Source organism: Falco peregrinus, chromosome 2 (genome assembly GCF_023634155.1).
Source record: "Falco peregrinus isolate bFalPer1 chromosome 2, bFalPer1.pri, whole genome shotgun sequence".
NCBI lineage: Eukaryota > Metazoa > Chordata > Aves > Falconiformes > Falconidae > Falco > Falco peregrinus.
In genome coordinates, this window is record NC_073722.1 from 57,360,976 (window position 1) to 57,375,952 (window position 14,977).

The 14,977-nt window shown below is 37.4% G+C and overlaps 1 protein-coding gene across 1 annotated transcript in view; it reads right to left on the bottom strand.

Moving 5' to 3' along the window:
* The window catches only part of NFXL1 (nuclear transcription factor, X-box binding like 1), a 48,548-nt gene that overhangs the window by 15,955 nt on the left and 17,616 nt on the right, over positions 1 to 14,977 (bottom strand). The window contains exons 15-18 of the mRNA XM_055795802.1: positions 12,297 to 12,318; positions 6,254 to 6,394; positions 3,638 to 3,804; positions 2,805 to 2,874 (exon numbers count right to left, since the gene is read on the bottom strand). Of these exons, the coding sequence (XP_055651777.1) occupies positions 2,805 to 2,874; positions 3,638 to 3,804; positions 6,254 to 6,394; positions 12,297 to 12,318 (400 nt within the window). The remainder of the gene's footprint in view (positions 1 to 2,804; positions 2,875 to 3,637; positions 3,805 to 6,253; positions 6,395 to 12,296; positions 12,319 to 14,977) is intronic.

The window sequence follows — 14,977 nt, forward strand, 5'->3', positions numbered from 1 at the left end:
TAAGAAAATTCTCGTAAAACACTAATTTGAAATTTACTTGAGGTTGCCAGGACTACACACAAAACACTTCCAATTTAGTTTTGGGCAGACATATTTGATTTGTAAACTTCAAATGTTCTAAATTCGGCAGTCTTATCCACCTTCTCTTTTGGCCAAGTTTTTTGGAAGTTATTGTCATGAGGACACCTCAATGGGTTTGATCTGTATTTGCTGAGGAGGGGTGGGGGCAGTGGCAGTGGCAGGGTGATGTCTGTTAAGGCAGCTCCTTCAAATTGCGTTTATCAGCGATTCCTTTAAAAGAGAACTATCAGTATAATTTGTATTGTGATACAGCTAGCCAATTTTCCCAAAGCTGCAGACAAATATTGTAGTCTTATGGAACAGAAAAAATATCCCTAGCATTGCTCAATATTTAGAGAAACATGAACAATTTTTTTTAGAAAACAAAACAACAAAACCCAAAACCCATACAGTACATACAATGTTACCAGAATAGGATCTGAGGAAGGGAAGATGAACTGTAACACAACAGGCACTAGCTGAACCAGGACTGTACTAACAGCTGTATGTTTCATGAAAGCCAGTAAGAGCTAGAATCACCGGAATGGAAAACCATGCTATTCTTACATCATCGCCCACACTAAAAAGATTCTCTGGATAGCAGAAGCTGTGTAAAAACTTATTTTTCAAGGCAGCTATAGGAACAAAAATTTTAGAGTTAAATAGAAGCTTTATACAACTAAAGTGGACTCCATCATCCTCAGCTTGCTTTCACATCCCACTGAATTAAGTTTAAAAACCCATCATCTGTGAAACAGGACAATTTTGAACTGCAAGCTGGAATTCAGGACCACTACTAGCTAGATTTTAAATCCCAGACTGAGTCTTGGGAATCTGTCCAGAAAAATCACAACAGTTAATCAAAGATGAGATGAAGGGAGGGGAAGAGAGAAATCTTTGAAGAGAATCTGAAGTACAGGAACACATAGTTCATGTTAAAAGATTATAAGCACTCTTGAAAATAAAGAGGAGGAAGTCTTGTAGCAAATACAACCAAAGTAACACAGAGGAAAATGAAAGGACAAAATTAAGAGGTAAATGGACAATGAAATAATATCCAAAAGTGTTCCCCCGCCAGGAAGAGTGCTTTCAGACATCCAGATGAGAAAATTGTGAAAGGCACATTCATTTACAGAAAAAAAAGATATCAGAAAGGCATCTACAAGGGCAAAAACCAGAAGATACAACTAGGCACAGCACAGAGCACAACTTTCCTGTTGGGGTTAACACAGTCTTGTCTGAAAAACAGAGGAACAGAGACTGTTGGGAAACAAGCAGGAATCCTATGAATTTTTGCATTTACTCAAAATAAAAATAAGTTTTGTAACAATGTCAAGGATTCAATTTTGATACTTCTGACACTGGAAAAAATGAAACAAAAGAAAAATTCTGAACCTATGTCAATTAGGTTGAGGCAGAATTCAGAACTACAAGAGACGAGGTAAGACAACAGGAATCTAGAGGACATCATAGGTAAACCAGCCTAAGTGAACAGAGTGGAATCAGGGAAGGAGAATTGATTGAATCAAATTATTTACGAGTGCCAGCTAAATACTACGTAAGACAAAGAAACTCAACTACACAGGGAAAGGCCAAACCAGAACAACTACATAGTAAGTGATTATGAGATAAAATACTTTCTTCAGTACAAGTGCTTATTGCAGGGAAGGAGAATTTCTCAGAAATTCTGGCAAGTTTAGCAGTGGAAACACTTTCCAAAATATTACTGACTATTCCTGTTTTTCCACTTCATAGATTTTCTAACCCTACAGTGTAGTGAAGAAAGGACTGTTACTCTCACAGCAGCTAATGACAACTAAAGAACAAATATACAATAATAAGTAATGCATGGATTTCCAAAAGTACACAAGCAGCACCTAACAGCAGCACTGGGAGGGACCAAGGAAGAAGTCATTCTGCCCACCCCTCATGTCAGTTGTGGATAATACTGCTACAAGACAAATCCTGAAATGTGTCTAAACATCTCTGAGGAAAATTTGCATCTTTTCTTATGAAAAAAGCTCCAACCAGTTCTTCCCCTGCTCCACATGCTTCACTACTCAGAAGTGGTATTTAACGTGAATCTGAATCTTCCTTACTGATGCCTACATACAATGGCTCATAGTCTAAGCATCATGCAGTGGTATTATTAATCTCTTCTTTACAGCAACGCTTTACATATACCCAGATACAGTAGAAAGATTAACTTGCTTGTCTTCTATTTCACACTATTTAACATGTATTTTATTAACACAGCAGGGCATTATTAACTCATCTCACTTAAGTATAACATACTTCCCCACCCCAAATGGTCGCACAGACAGGGATTACTAGACCTGCACTTAGATGAGAACAATCACAACCACAATTCTCAGTATTCTTCCTAATCAAACAGTATCCCATTATTTTGGAGATATAAATTCAAGACCAGATTTTAACCACGTTAGAGGACATACTCTTCCACATTCAACCCCATCTGCATGCTTAAACATTTAAGCCATTAATGCCTTGAAGACAAATCTCTGATCCTTCAATATAACCTCCTAATTTGACAGCAAGACATTAATAACTGTCCTCAGAGTACAGTTCACTAGCGCTTCGCATCTGTCATTTAGCATATTCAAGTAGACTAAGCTGTAGCTTGCTTGGCCTATGATACTGTATCAAAAACCTTGCAAAGAAGTAAAACCTGCAAAACTCCACACATCCATCCAATCCAGTATTTCTTTGTTAATATGGCTTACCTCTTTTGGACACTGATTTTTGCAGGAAATAAGAAGCTCCTTTTCTTTTACATCAGCACACGTCAGTTTTCTGTAAAAGAAAAGATGTATTTGTGATAAATTCCAAATTAAAACCAGCAAAAGTCAATAGAAGTAGGGTATATTTTAAATATATCTCACTGTAAAGAAAAGTGGGCTCATTGGTCCACATCCTGTGGGACTAATACAAATTTAGACAATTTGAGGTGCTTTAAAGAAAATGTGCAAAAAACACACATGGGTGTAATTAATGTTTTCAGAGCAATATGCAAAGGATAATGCATAAATCCACAAGTCCCACCTTACATTTAGTAAAGCCTAGCTTGCCCTCTATTCACACACACACAGATGACTATACAGAAGTACAAATGGTTACTAAGAAGTTTTCCAATTCAAACAGCTAGAGTTTGAATGACATTAATTGTAAAGACCTTTTACACTAACGACATTAATTCTGATTCTTGTTATAAAAAGCTTCTTTACATACTGCAGAAGAACCACATATAGATCAAACATTATGTAGATTACACATATAGATCAAACATTATGTAGATTACTGTATTTGCATAATTTAAAATATTAATGTATTATAAATCCAGTTCTGCTCATGAGATTCCATGCATTTATGATTTTAGCAGTAATATCGAACAAAACCAATGAAAAAACTTAACCAGAAAACCCCCATTATATTAAAAATTATAACCTTCAAGAGACACTTTATAACTTGCCATAAGAATAGCTCCCATCCCGACATTTCAAATGGTTTCCAGTTAGTAACATTCAAATGAAAAGTTGGGTTCAGGTCTGACACTTACAAGCATTCAATATACAGTATTGATAGTTTGCAGTGACACTTTATTTTAAGCATCTGGAGACATGATGGGCAATCCCCAGGATGACAGGGCAAAACACATCGGTGAGGACAGCCAGATGGACGGGGCTTGGTACACTCCTCTTCACACTGCAAACATTCTGGACCTGCCTAACAAAATAAAAACAAAGTATTAAAGAAAGTGCCAAACAATTGTTTGTTAGATACCATTAACAAGCTTTTATAGAGAAGAAAGAGTTGTGGTGGTTTTGCTAAGGAAATCCAGCTGTTCAGTAAGATATCCCTCAAGCAAAAATAATTATATATGCCTTTAAAAGAAAAGCAGAAATGCCAGTCTTTGTTGGTCAAAGAGACAGAGTTCTTTTTGCTTCCTGGGCATAAAAGGACCTTTTAATATTAGTGTTTTGGAAAACTGCCATTAAGCCAGTTAATTCTCTATGGAAAACTGTTAGAAAAAGAAGTGATTTCATATTCAGAACTAATTTTTCCTACCCACCATGTTATCATAAAACTTTAGTCATGACATACTACTCTGTAATACAGGGACAAGGAGGTTTGTTTGCTTCTTTTTAAGAAGCAAACTTTAAGTCATTCCATTTCCATACATGTACAATATTTCATATAAACTTCCAAAAAGTATTAGCTTAGGTATATGCTGGGAGCTAAGGCATTGCTTCTGCTCCACATACTACACAAAGTCTACAACAACTGTAGTGTCATTCTCATTGCAGGTGACACAACTGACATCAGTACAACATGATGGACATCAGCACAGTAAATTAAACTCCATTTCTACTCATATTCTTACCATAACTCATCCAGAATCCCAGTCTGCAAATACGCACAGACAGATTGACATGGTTTATCAACTAAACCTACATAGCACAGTATTTTAAGGCTTGCTATCACATTCAAATGCTCAGTTTCACAGAAGTCAGTCAGAGTAAAGCCAATTATCCAATAACAAAGCTACACAATGCCTTCCCAAAATAACTAATTCCATCCCAGCATTTCACCTTATGCTACTCAAAATAAGGACATAAGAATTTCAGGTTTTAATACAGTTTCCCCTGATATTCTTCCAATCTCCTTTTCTTCTGCTTCTACAATTGAACAATTTTTGCTGAAGTTTAAAAAGGAACCTTTGTACAATGATTGTTTACAAAACCTAACCTCAAGAATTCACATCTAAAAGACAAGAGCAACTGAAAGCATTTAGAAAACTGTGATATAAAATTTAACAGCAGGTAAAAGCAAACAGCTGACCTTTCTACAACATTTTCTAGCACAACATGCAGAACAAACTTAAATTCCAGACAGAAAATCGCTACTCAGACAAAATCAAGAAATTTAATCAGGACTTTTCTGACTACACCTGCAATTTTGTCTACCAAAACAACAGAACAAAAGCTCTAAAGGTCAAAGCCAACTTGAGTTCATAAAAATTCAAACAAAATTGGAAAATGAAATTTACCCATACTTCACATGTACATAGACTCCTGTTTTCTGAAAACGTGTTGCCTCATTCAAAATGGAGCTAGGAATAATCCTTACACACTCACATTTTAATTGGTTTAACTGAAGCAGTAGGCAGACAGCCTCTGATAGTCATAAATGGAGATGTCAAAACTGTCACTGTTGGTATTTACTGATGTCACCATTACTGCAGGTTACTGTTCCACAAGTTGCTCTAAGAGCTCATACTCCTCAGACAACAGTTTCACAAACACCAATAGAACAATATAGTAACTGCAATATATACAGTTCTTAGATGACAACACCACTTCTAGGACTGGAATCTACAGGGATACGATCCTATTTAAGTTAAAATGTAACATTTATGTTTTGTACCCAACTGAATGCTGGCTCAGTTTTCTAAATGCCCAGAGAGACCATATTGCAATTTTTTCTAAAGTAATGCTTTCAAAGCTTAAAATTCTGTTTGCCTCCAAATCATGACTCTCAAACCACAAGCTACATGCTTTTGACTGTTCAAAACTACAACAAATTTCAGCTTTGTACTTACTCGTATTTTTGTTTCACATTATCTTCAGCAACTAAAACCTACAGCTTCTTAACCACATAAATGAGTTTCTAGTTGACACCGATAAACAGGAATGTATCAACTCAGTGCTTTAAGAAGTCTTCACGTATTCTGAAACATTTCCAGTGCGCTCTCCTACAGATTTCTTACCCTCCTCAACACATTTACAGCTCTCCTCTGGAAAGAGTTTCCCCAGTCGATTGCAAGTGCATTTGTAGACAGAGATTATCAGCAGTTCACTTGATCTCGACAGTTACAAAGACTGATTTTAACGACTTGTCAAGAAATAAGGTTTTGACGAAAAAGTAACGTATGTCATCCTAAACCAAAAAGGTATAGCATATGCAAAATACATATTATTATCTCAGGTTTTTAGTCTAAAGAAGTATAGATTAGCTACATGTCACAGCATCAATGGGAACAGAACACGTGCAAGTCTCCCACTGGAACCTGGAATAGATCCTGTGCCTTTCTGTTGCCAATTCTTTATTTTCCAGTTAAAATTGAAGACAATGTATAAAATACACAAATACAAAAGCTAGGAAATAAACCTACCTTCTTTCCATCTGGACTACTGTTCAATTTAGTAACGTGATGACATTCTTTCATACAGGTGTGATTTTGACAATCAAGAAGCCGCCCACAAAACCTTTTACATGAGTAGGGATTTGCAGAGTGACATGGTAATGGAGTAACCTAGAAGTTAAAAATTAATAAATACAAATATGCAGATAATGTATATATACACACATTGCACATGTGTACCGTGATATCTTATCTATCTATATACACCCACTATACATATATACACACACAAAGAGGAACTGCATCATTACAGAGAATGTTTGGTTCTCGAGTATCTTTGTTAAAAGAAGAAAAGCAGTGCAATGTCTATTTGACTTTTTTGTTTAATAGACTTTAGGTTCCCATCCCAATATAACCACACATTTGTTTCACACTGATTATACCAGGTAAAAAAGCCCACTTTTTTAATTAAACAACCTAACTTATGCAAAAGGTGGGGTTTTTTTAAACAGACTATTACATTCTCAAATACTTTAGTGTGATTTATTCCTTCTTTCTGAATTACACTCGTGCCTTGCATTAAAGGTTTCTAAACTGCTTTACAGTTACTGCAGAAGACTGTTATAGTTTGATTTCACAAGCTTAACTGTGTTACGGTCACCATAAACCCAAAACATTTTACAGTTCTGTAGACAGAAAACAACCTGCCAGTCAGAAATTCTATAAAACAAATACTGACTATACCAAATATAACTCCCAGGATTGGGAAGGGGAAGAAAAAATGGCTCTATTGACAGGACTAAGATTTTAATGTCTTATGATATATTTGTGCTTTCTAATTTGAGGTTAACATACCAGTTAACAGAGCTTTGTAGTACTATTCAGAGCACCTATTTAGAAGCCTTTAATCTTCATTGGTACTGAAACAGTATAAACTTCTAACTTGGTTAACTAGGTTACTTTCCTAAAGTTGAATAGTACAAATCTCTCAACATCACAAGTATTAGAGGAAACTCACTGTTCCCATCTTCCAACCATTATATAATATTCACATGAAAAAGAATCAGTTTTGTGATGCTGTCAAAAAAATTGTGGGTTTTTTTTTAATTTCATGATCACTTCACAGATGAAACCAGAAACTATTTGTGATGTTATTACACAAGAGGCTAATATGACATAACTGACTTTGACTAGAGTAAGGGTGTGATTATGTGTTACAGCTTAAGTTGACTGAACAGCTTTGCACTATGCCTTTTCCTTTTCTCCCAACTCTACAGTCCTAACCGTACACTCCTACCACTTAATTTGAACAAGTCTTACCACACATCTGTCTTTAAAGCAAGACAACTCAACTAATCAAAATGGACAAAAAGGAATTAGTAGGAAAAAAGTTCCTTGTCTTTTGCTAGGTTTGCAAGTGTATTGACTATGCAACCAGGTGAGCGCTGGAACTGAAACGAGGGAAGAGGGGGCAGTCCCTCACAGGGCAGTGAGGGACGCTCTCCCTTCAGCACTGTCCATGTTGATTTCCCTCCATCTTAAAGCAAAAATATACAATGTACCATTTGAATCCACTGACCTATGGAAATGCTTTCTGGGCTTCACCTCAAAAAAATCTGTACTCCGCATCAAGTCATTACAAAATCCAATTCATTCACAAGACTTCTGAACTCCTCATCCTGACCCACCGAGACTCCGTGAACCGAAGCAGTCTGCATGGCAGGCTGAATATCAGGCATGGAATACACAGGAGAAAACCCTGAAGCCATCATGTCCAACTACTCTTACATCCCTATGTTAGAGCTGACACTCATTACGCTGGCTAAAGCACTAATACAACCATCGTAAGTAGTCTGAATGCCTGGCTCATACCACACCCTGCAAACACACTACAACTCAGCCTCTGATGGCTTATGCTTCTGGTGACCAAAGGAACAAAAGCCAGCAATAGGCCTACAAAAATGAGTGTCTGAAGCAGAGAATAGTTCTATACCCAGTGAACACACCACCAGTTACCGAAGGTTTTATCATTCTTAATATCCTACCCCTTCTCATCCTCCTCCTTCCTCACAGTCGCAACTTCCTTTCAGTAGCAATGTAAGTAGTAAAGGAATGCTGGAAGATAGAAGAATGAAAAAAACAGGTGTACCAAGCATTACGATCTACCTCTGCCCACTCCTCTACCTTTCCTTGCTCCCGCACTGCCACTTATGACTACCGGTTCTTCGGTGGCTCAGGCAGTGACAAGCAGATCAGGGCAATAACAGCATGTTAGCGCTACAGCTGCACAGTTCAATAATGCTGATGAGACTTCTTTTAACCAGGAGTTAGTCTTTCGTCATACAGGGACACAAGCTCTAGCTCCAGCTAAAGTGAATTAACAGAAGCACATAGGCAGAAGTGGAGCATCCGTTGTAGTAGCATCCCTCAAGCACACTGGATGAGATGCAATGTTGAATAAAGCAAAGGGCACTGAAGGAAGCCCACAAGCCAGCAAGACAACAGTGGCAGTTTTCAGATGGCTGACTGTGGAGAGCATCCCAGCCCTCTGGCTGCATCCAGCATAGCTCCAGTTTGCCCCTCTCACTGACTTTCTAGAGTCCAATAAAATTGTCTTCTGGAATCAATTGATATCATAGCCAAAATAAAAGAATTTCAATTAATTTAAACCTACATTACATTTTCAAATTTTGTTTCCATTTCTTGACAAGTCAGTATGCTTGGATTTATTACTAATATCCACAAAGACAAAGTAGAGAAAAGGGTTACTTTCTATAGTTGGAATGCATTTCTGAAATGGCTAAATGGAGGTCTCTACTCTTGCTACAAATATGAATATCAAAGCCACCACAAACCCCAGGAAGCTGACGAGCTGAAGAATAAAGAATGCAGATGAGAACCAGAAGTATTTTATGAAAGCTGATTGGAAACAAAGAAAACAAGGAGGCATCATTTTCAGACCACAGGTCTTCTACAGGATAAGGAAAGGAAGGCAAGGCAAAAAGGACAAGACAACTTTCAGAAGCTTTCCAGCACATCTCCTAAATGCATAAAAGCAACTAACAGATAAATCAATTGGGATATGAAAATAGAAAGCAAGTACAATAGGGCAGCAAAATTTTGGAAACATTTATGATATTCAGCCATAAAAGATGAATCCCATTAAGTTTTACATAAGTTTTAACCTAGAGACAGAGTAATAGCCTCCCTCCTATAAATGAACCACAGTTTAAAAAAACCCCTAGAATAATGAAACATAACATTAAATTCCTACCGGGGGGGGGGGGGGGGGGGGAAAGCAGCATTCTATCTGCCCGAGAACAGCATGACTGAAATTACAGGATATTCAAAATACTCATCACGGAAACAAAACCAGAATGTTTCCCTTCCCCTAAAACATTTAATGAAATGAAGCAACTACAAGAGAAATAAATGCAGCAGATTAATTAATACCATATCCAGTTAGGATTTCTTTCTTCTCATTGATCTTGTACGGGCTTTAATGTTTTCCCATAAACACTGATTTTGAATACAAATATTAGCTCTTATAATTTGATTTAAAAGAGCATATGTATGCTACTGCTATGAAATGCCAATGCTTATAGCAGTTCAAAGGAAAAGTAAAACATCAAGTTTTCATTTTGGGGTGGCAGCAATTGTTGATGATAGGTGATTTTTCTTACTTACAACTTGAAACAAAATTGACAGCTACTTTTAAGCACCTACAAATCAAAGAAGTTATTAAAAAGGCAGCTGCACACTGTAGCTAAAATACATCTTATTTTAAACATCACGTTGAATCATACTTCCATTGAACACAGACTTTATATAATTATACCACCTAAAAAGTAGTTTTAAGTCTGTTGGTTCAAGTGATGATTGCTTGTTCAAAACACCCAAAGACATGTAAGAGCTCGAATTAAATCAATCTCTTAAAACTACTTTTTAAACTAAATGCCAAAGTGAAATTAAAAAAGAAAGCAAGACACACAAAACCCAACAAAACGACCAACTCCAATACCTACACAAATGAAAATTACTGTCCAAGCAAAAATGTAAAGACAGTACATTTGTTTATCATATAACTTCTAAACTGTTTGCTTTCATTCACTCTTCTCATTGTCTGCAGGCATCCCAGTAAAATATAAGACAACTTTATAACTCATTTAATTCCTAGTTTGTTTCTTTTATACCTCCTCCATTATAGTTCTGCTATACCTTCTATACCTCCTCCATAACAGTCCAACATAAGTAGTAACATAGTACAGCGATGAGCCCCCTCTTCACAGCAAAACTTTGCTTGAGAAAATTGCTACTTTCATCACTTGTGAAAAGTTCGTATTTCCTAGTGAAAATCCCCTCATGGGCTGGAACCTACTACAGGAGGGAGGCGTTCGTAAACACATACAAATGTTTTCTCTTGTTAACAAAAGTAGTTTGAGGTGAGAAAGAACCAATACGGCTATAAAACACTGAATAGACATGACATTTTTTTTTTCTTTTTAGAGATATCAGGAATAACAAAAAATGTACAATGCATATAAATACACTGTAAACACCCCCTCTCACACACACATTTAACAAATCATTCTTTTCCTTGACTGCTATAAAAAATCTCGAAGATTAGGACACTTCATTCCACTCCAGAAACCACTAAACTTCAGCAGGAAGGAAGCACTGCACTCTGCTGGCTGAGAGAAGGAACGTTTAATCTAGAATATCATATAACATCAATAAATGTTAATAATTAAAGTTAGGTATAGACTCCGTGGGATTGTGCCCTATTTTCTACACTAACCCATAAAGAAAACATGGCCCAAAACCATTGACTGATTCTGCTAAGACCAGTGTGCAAAGGAGAATGGATTTTTTTTCCCAATTATTCTGAAATTAGTAGTTATAAATATGTAGTAATTGGAACCATCTTCTCTAATAAGAGCAGCCATCCTGTCCTCTGTTATGGGGAGGGATATATACTTCATAACCATGTACATCTGAACAGTACCAAACCCAGTAACATCATCTAGAGCAAGTTATATATTGGGTCAATTGACCACAGCTTATATTTTGTTTATACATAAATTCATGGAAGCTGTACTGCAGATACATAAATGTGAACAACATTTGCAGATGTTGCCACCACATAATCAAGCTACCATTACAACACATACCGAAAGATTATTAAAGAAGGTCAAAGAATAAAAAAAGAGGGGATGCGTCTTTAAATATTTAAAGTGTTTTCTAGAATTTTTTACTTGCTTAAAATGAAACTAGGTTTGTTATAGTATTGTTAGCTGCATTTTGATAGTGAACTTGTATCAGACTTACTAGTAGACAAAGCTGTAATAGCAACAGTGTTTTTTTAAATAGTAGTTTAGCAATCATCTCTTAAAAATCGTGAAATTTAAGATCAATTCATTTTTCTTGATTTTTAGAAATTACTGTGAACAACGATGATAGTTATTTAGCTTCAAGTGTCAATTAGATTTTCTTCTCATGACAGCCAAAACAGACAATGACTTCATCCAAAACTGGAGAAGGCTACACATCAAAAAGACAAGATAACAACTAACATTGAAGAAGTTTCTACTATATTGTCTAATTCCATCCATGCACGCTTAGATCCATGTCACATTAAGAACTTTCCTGCAGGACTCTATACTCCTTATCCTTTTAAAAAAGACACAGCAGTTTCCAGAACTGAGGAAAGTTATGTGACAGAGTGAATAATAACTGTAGAATGACAGGGAAAAAAATCCCAGAACTATATAATGAAAAAAGACCACCCACTCCAAAAAAATTTAAACACTATTTAAACAACTTCAAGAATACACAAATAGCTTCATATATCTTGAGCTTAAATTTCTGTCCAAGAATTCTAAAAAGTCAAGTAGTTTTATATATTCTCCAAAAAGGAACTAAAATACTTTCTTATATGTAAGCCCTTATAAAATACTTCATTGGTTTTAAAATATAAACCCCCCACATAATATTTTTCTTTAATATTTTTTTTAGACTGACAAAGTGAGATATCCTTTACATTTAACTTTAAAAGGCAGTTTCCGTGACTCACCTCATGCTGCCCAAGACACTCCCTGTTAAAGAGAGAAAAAACAGAGATTCAGAAAACATGTATTTCTTTAATACAGGACTTTAATCAGTGACTGCCTTTCACACAAAAATAATGCATTCTATTTTTAAAAAGTGCAAACTAAGAGAAAATCATACATCTATGCAGATCAACACCTTCTTTATCAACAGTTGTTTGGATTGCTGTATTTTATGACTGCAGTTCCAAAATCAGTGTTTCATGTGCAGATTACTTACAGTAGTATATGCAATTAATAATTTTTGTTTTTAAAAATTACCTGAAATGCTTTCAGATATCTTCTCCTTTGGCTCTACTAATATATCACTTCATATTTTTCAGTTATTTCAGAAAACTATCTAGTCTAACATTTACAATTCAGTCCCTTGCCTACCATTCCTAGGAAATAAAAAATGCACCCTGCTAAGAATTTTGAAGGTATTAATTGGTGACTCATTCAAACACTGATCTCCTAAACATTAAATTAATCTTTATTTTTACAAGTATGGTTTTATTTTCACCTCTGATTTCACACCTGTCATCTCCTTCCAAAGTATTATTTTGATTTCTCTACTGAAACCGTATAAAGGAGAGTAATGAAAACATTAATACTCTAGCTAAAATACCTGTAAACCAGTTCCTAAGAATTTCTAGGAAAGTATTTAAAAAAAAAAAAAAGCATCTCTGATAACTTCTTTAACACAGAGCAACTACCAATAGCTAAAGATGGTCTTTAGGACAGCAAGATATTAAAAAGAGCAATCAGTCTTTCATCTGGTATAATACGGAGCAGATAGAGCACAGGAGCCTGCTCTTTGCTCTACACAGCTCAATTCTCTTATATCCAAGACAAACTTCCAGCTAATTTGGCTTCTAGGATCTCTGCATTCCATTGTAGCATGCTTCTGTACCACTGCAAGGGGAAACTGCTCAACCAGCCCAACTGTAGCTACTAAATCGGTGGATAAGAGACTCCCCATAGCAACCCTGCATTCACGTTGAGATGTAATGGTGTCAGACTAACTACTAGATGCATGAAAAACTAGCAGGACCACTGGGCTCAAAGGGTAGCGGCTAGTTGTTTGTATCCTACTTGGACACCAGGTACAGGTGGAATTCTTCAGCCTGGGACCTATCTTGTTTAATTATTTTTTTTCCCCAATAACTTGGAAGTGACAAAATGCACTGATTTTGCAGACAATGCTCAAGGACGATACAGTTAATACATTTGAGGGCAAGGGGTGCCATTCAGAAGGATCTAGACAGACTGGACGGATGGGCTGAGAGGAAATTCATGAAATGCAGAGACAAAGAAAGTCCTGCATCTGGGACTGACTAAACCTCCACAACGCTACAGCCTGGAGACACACTAACAGTCTGTCAGAATTAAGGGGAAGTTACCAAGAAGTTGAAGCCAGGCTCCTTACCGAGGCTCTAAGCAGGAATGCAAGAGATAACAATGACACTCTTAAACAAGAAAGACCCCCCACAGTGGAGGAAAAAATTTTAACACCAACACCATACCCCATCGGTCCCCCCCCCCCGCCCCCACCCCCCCCCCCCAAAAAAAAAAAGAGCAGTAAGAGTATAAGTGTAATCAAGCACTGAAAGAGGCTGTCCAGAGAGGCTGCAGAATCAACATACTAGGGGGTTTTCAAGGTCCAGCTGGACAAAACTCAGGGGTCCATACTGGGACCAGCACTATTTAACATCTTTGTTGGTAACATGGATAGTGGGGTTGAGTGCACCCTCAGCAAGTTTGCCAATGACACCAAGCTGAGTGGTGCAGTTAACACGCTGGAGGGAATGGATGCCATCCAGAAGGACCTTGACAGGTTTGAGAGATGTGCCTGTGGAAACCTCATGAAGTTCAACAAGACCAAGTGGAAGGTCCTGCACATGGGCCAGGGCAATCCCAAGCACAAATACAGGCTGGGCAGAGAATGAACTGAGAGCAGCACTGAGGAGAAAGCCTTGGGGGTGCTGGTGGATGAAAAGCTCAATGTGTCCTGGCAACAGGTGCTTGCAACCCATAAAGCCAACCATATCCTGGGCTGCATCAAAAGAAGTGTGACTAGGAGGAGGTCAAGGGAAGTGATTCTCCCTCTTTGCTGCACTCTGGTGAGAACCAACCTGGAGTACTTTGTTCAGTTCTAGGGCGCCCACCATAACGACACGGACCTGCTACAGACCAGAGGAGGGCCATGAAAATGACCAGACAGCTGGAGCACCTCTCCTATGAAGACAGGCTGAGTGAGTTGGGGTTGTTCAGCCTGGAGAAGAGAAGGCTCCAGGGAGACCTTACAGGCTTTTCGATATTTAAAGAGGGCTTATAAGAAAGATGCGGACAGACTTTAGTAGGGCCTGTAGTGATAGGACAAGGGGCAATGACTTTAAACTAAGAGGATAGATTTGCATTAGATATTAGGAAGAAATCCTTTACTATGCAGGTGGTGAGACACTGGAACAGGTTGCCCAGAGCAGCTGTGGGTGCCCCATCCCTGGCAGTGTTCAAGGCCAGGCTGGATGGGGCTTTGAGCAGCCTGGTCTCGTGGAAGGTGTCCCTGCCCATGGCAGGGGGGTTGGAACTACATGATCTTATCTTTAAGGTCCCTTCTGACCCAAACCATTCTACAATTCTATGAAATTGATCCAAAATCAGTGTT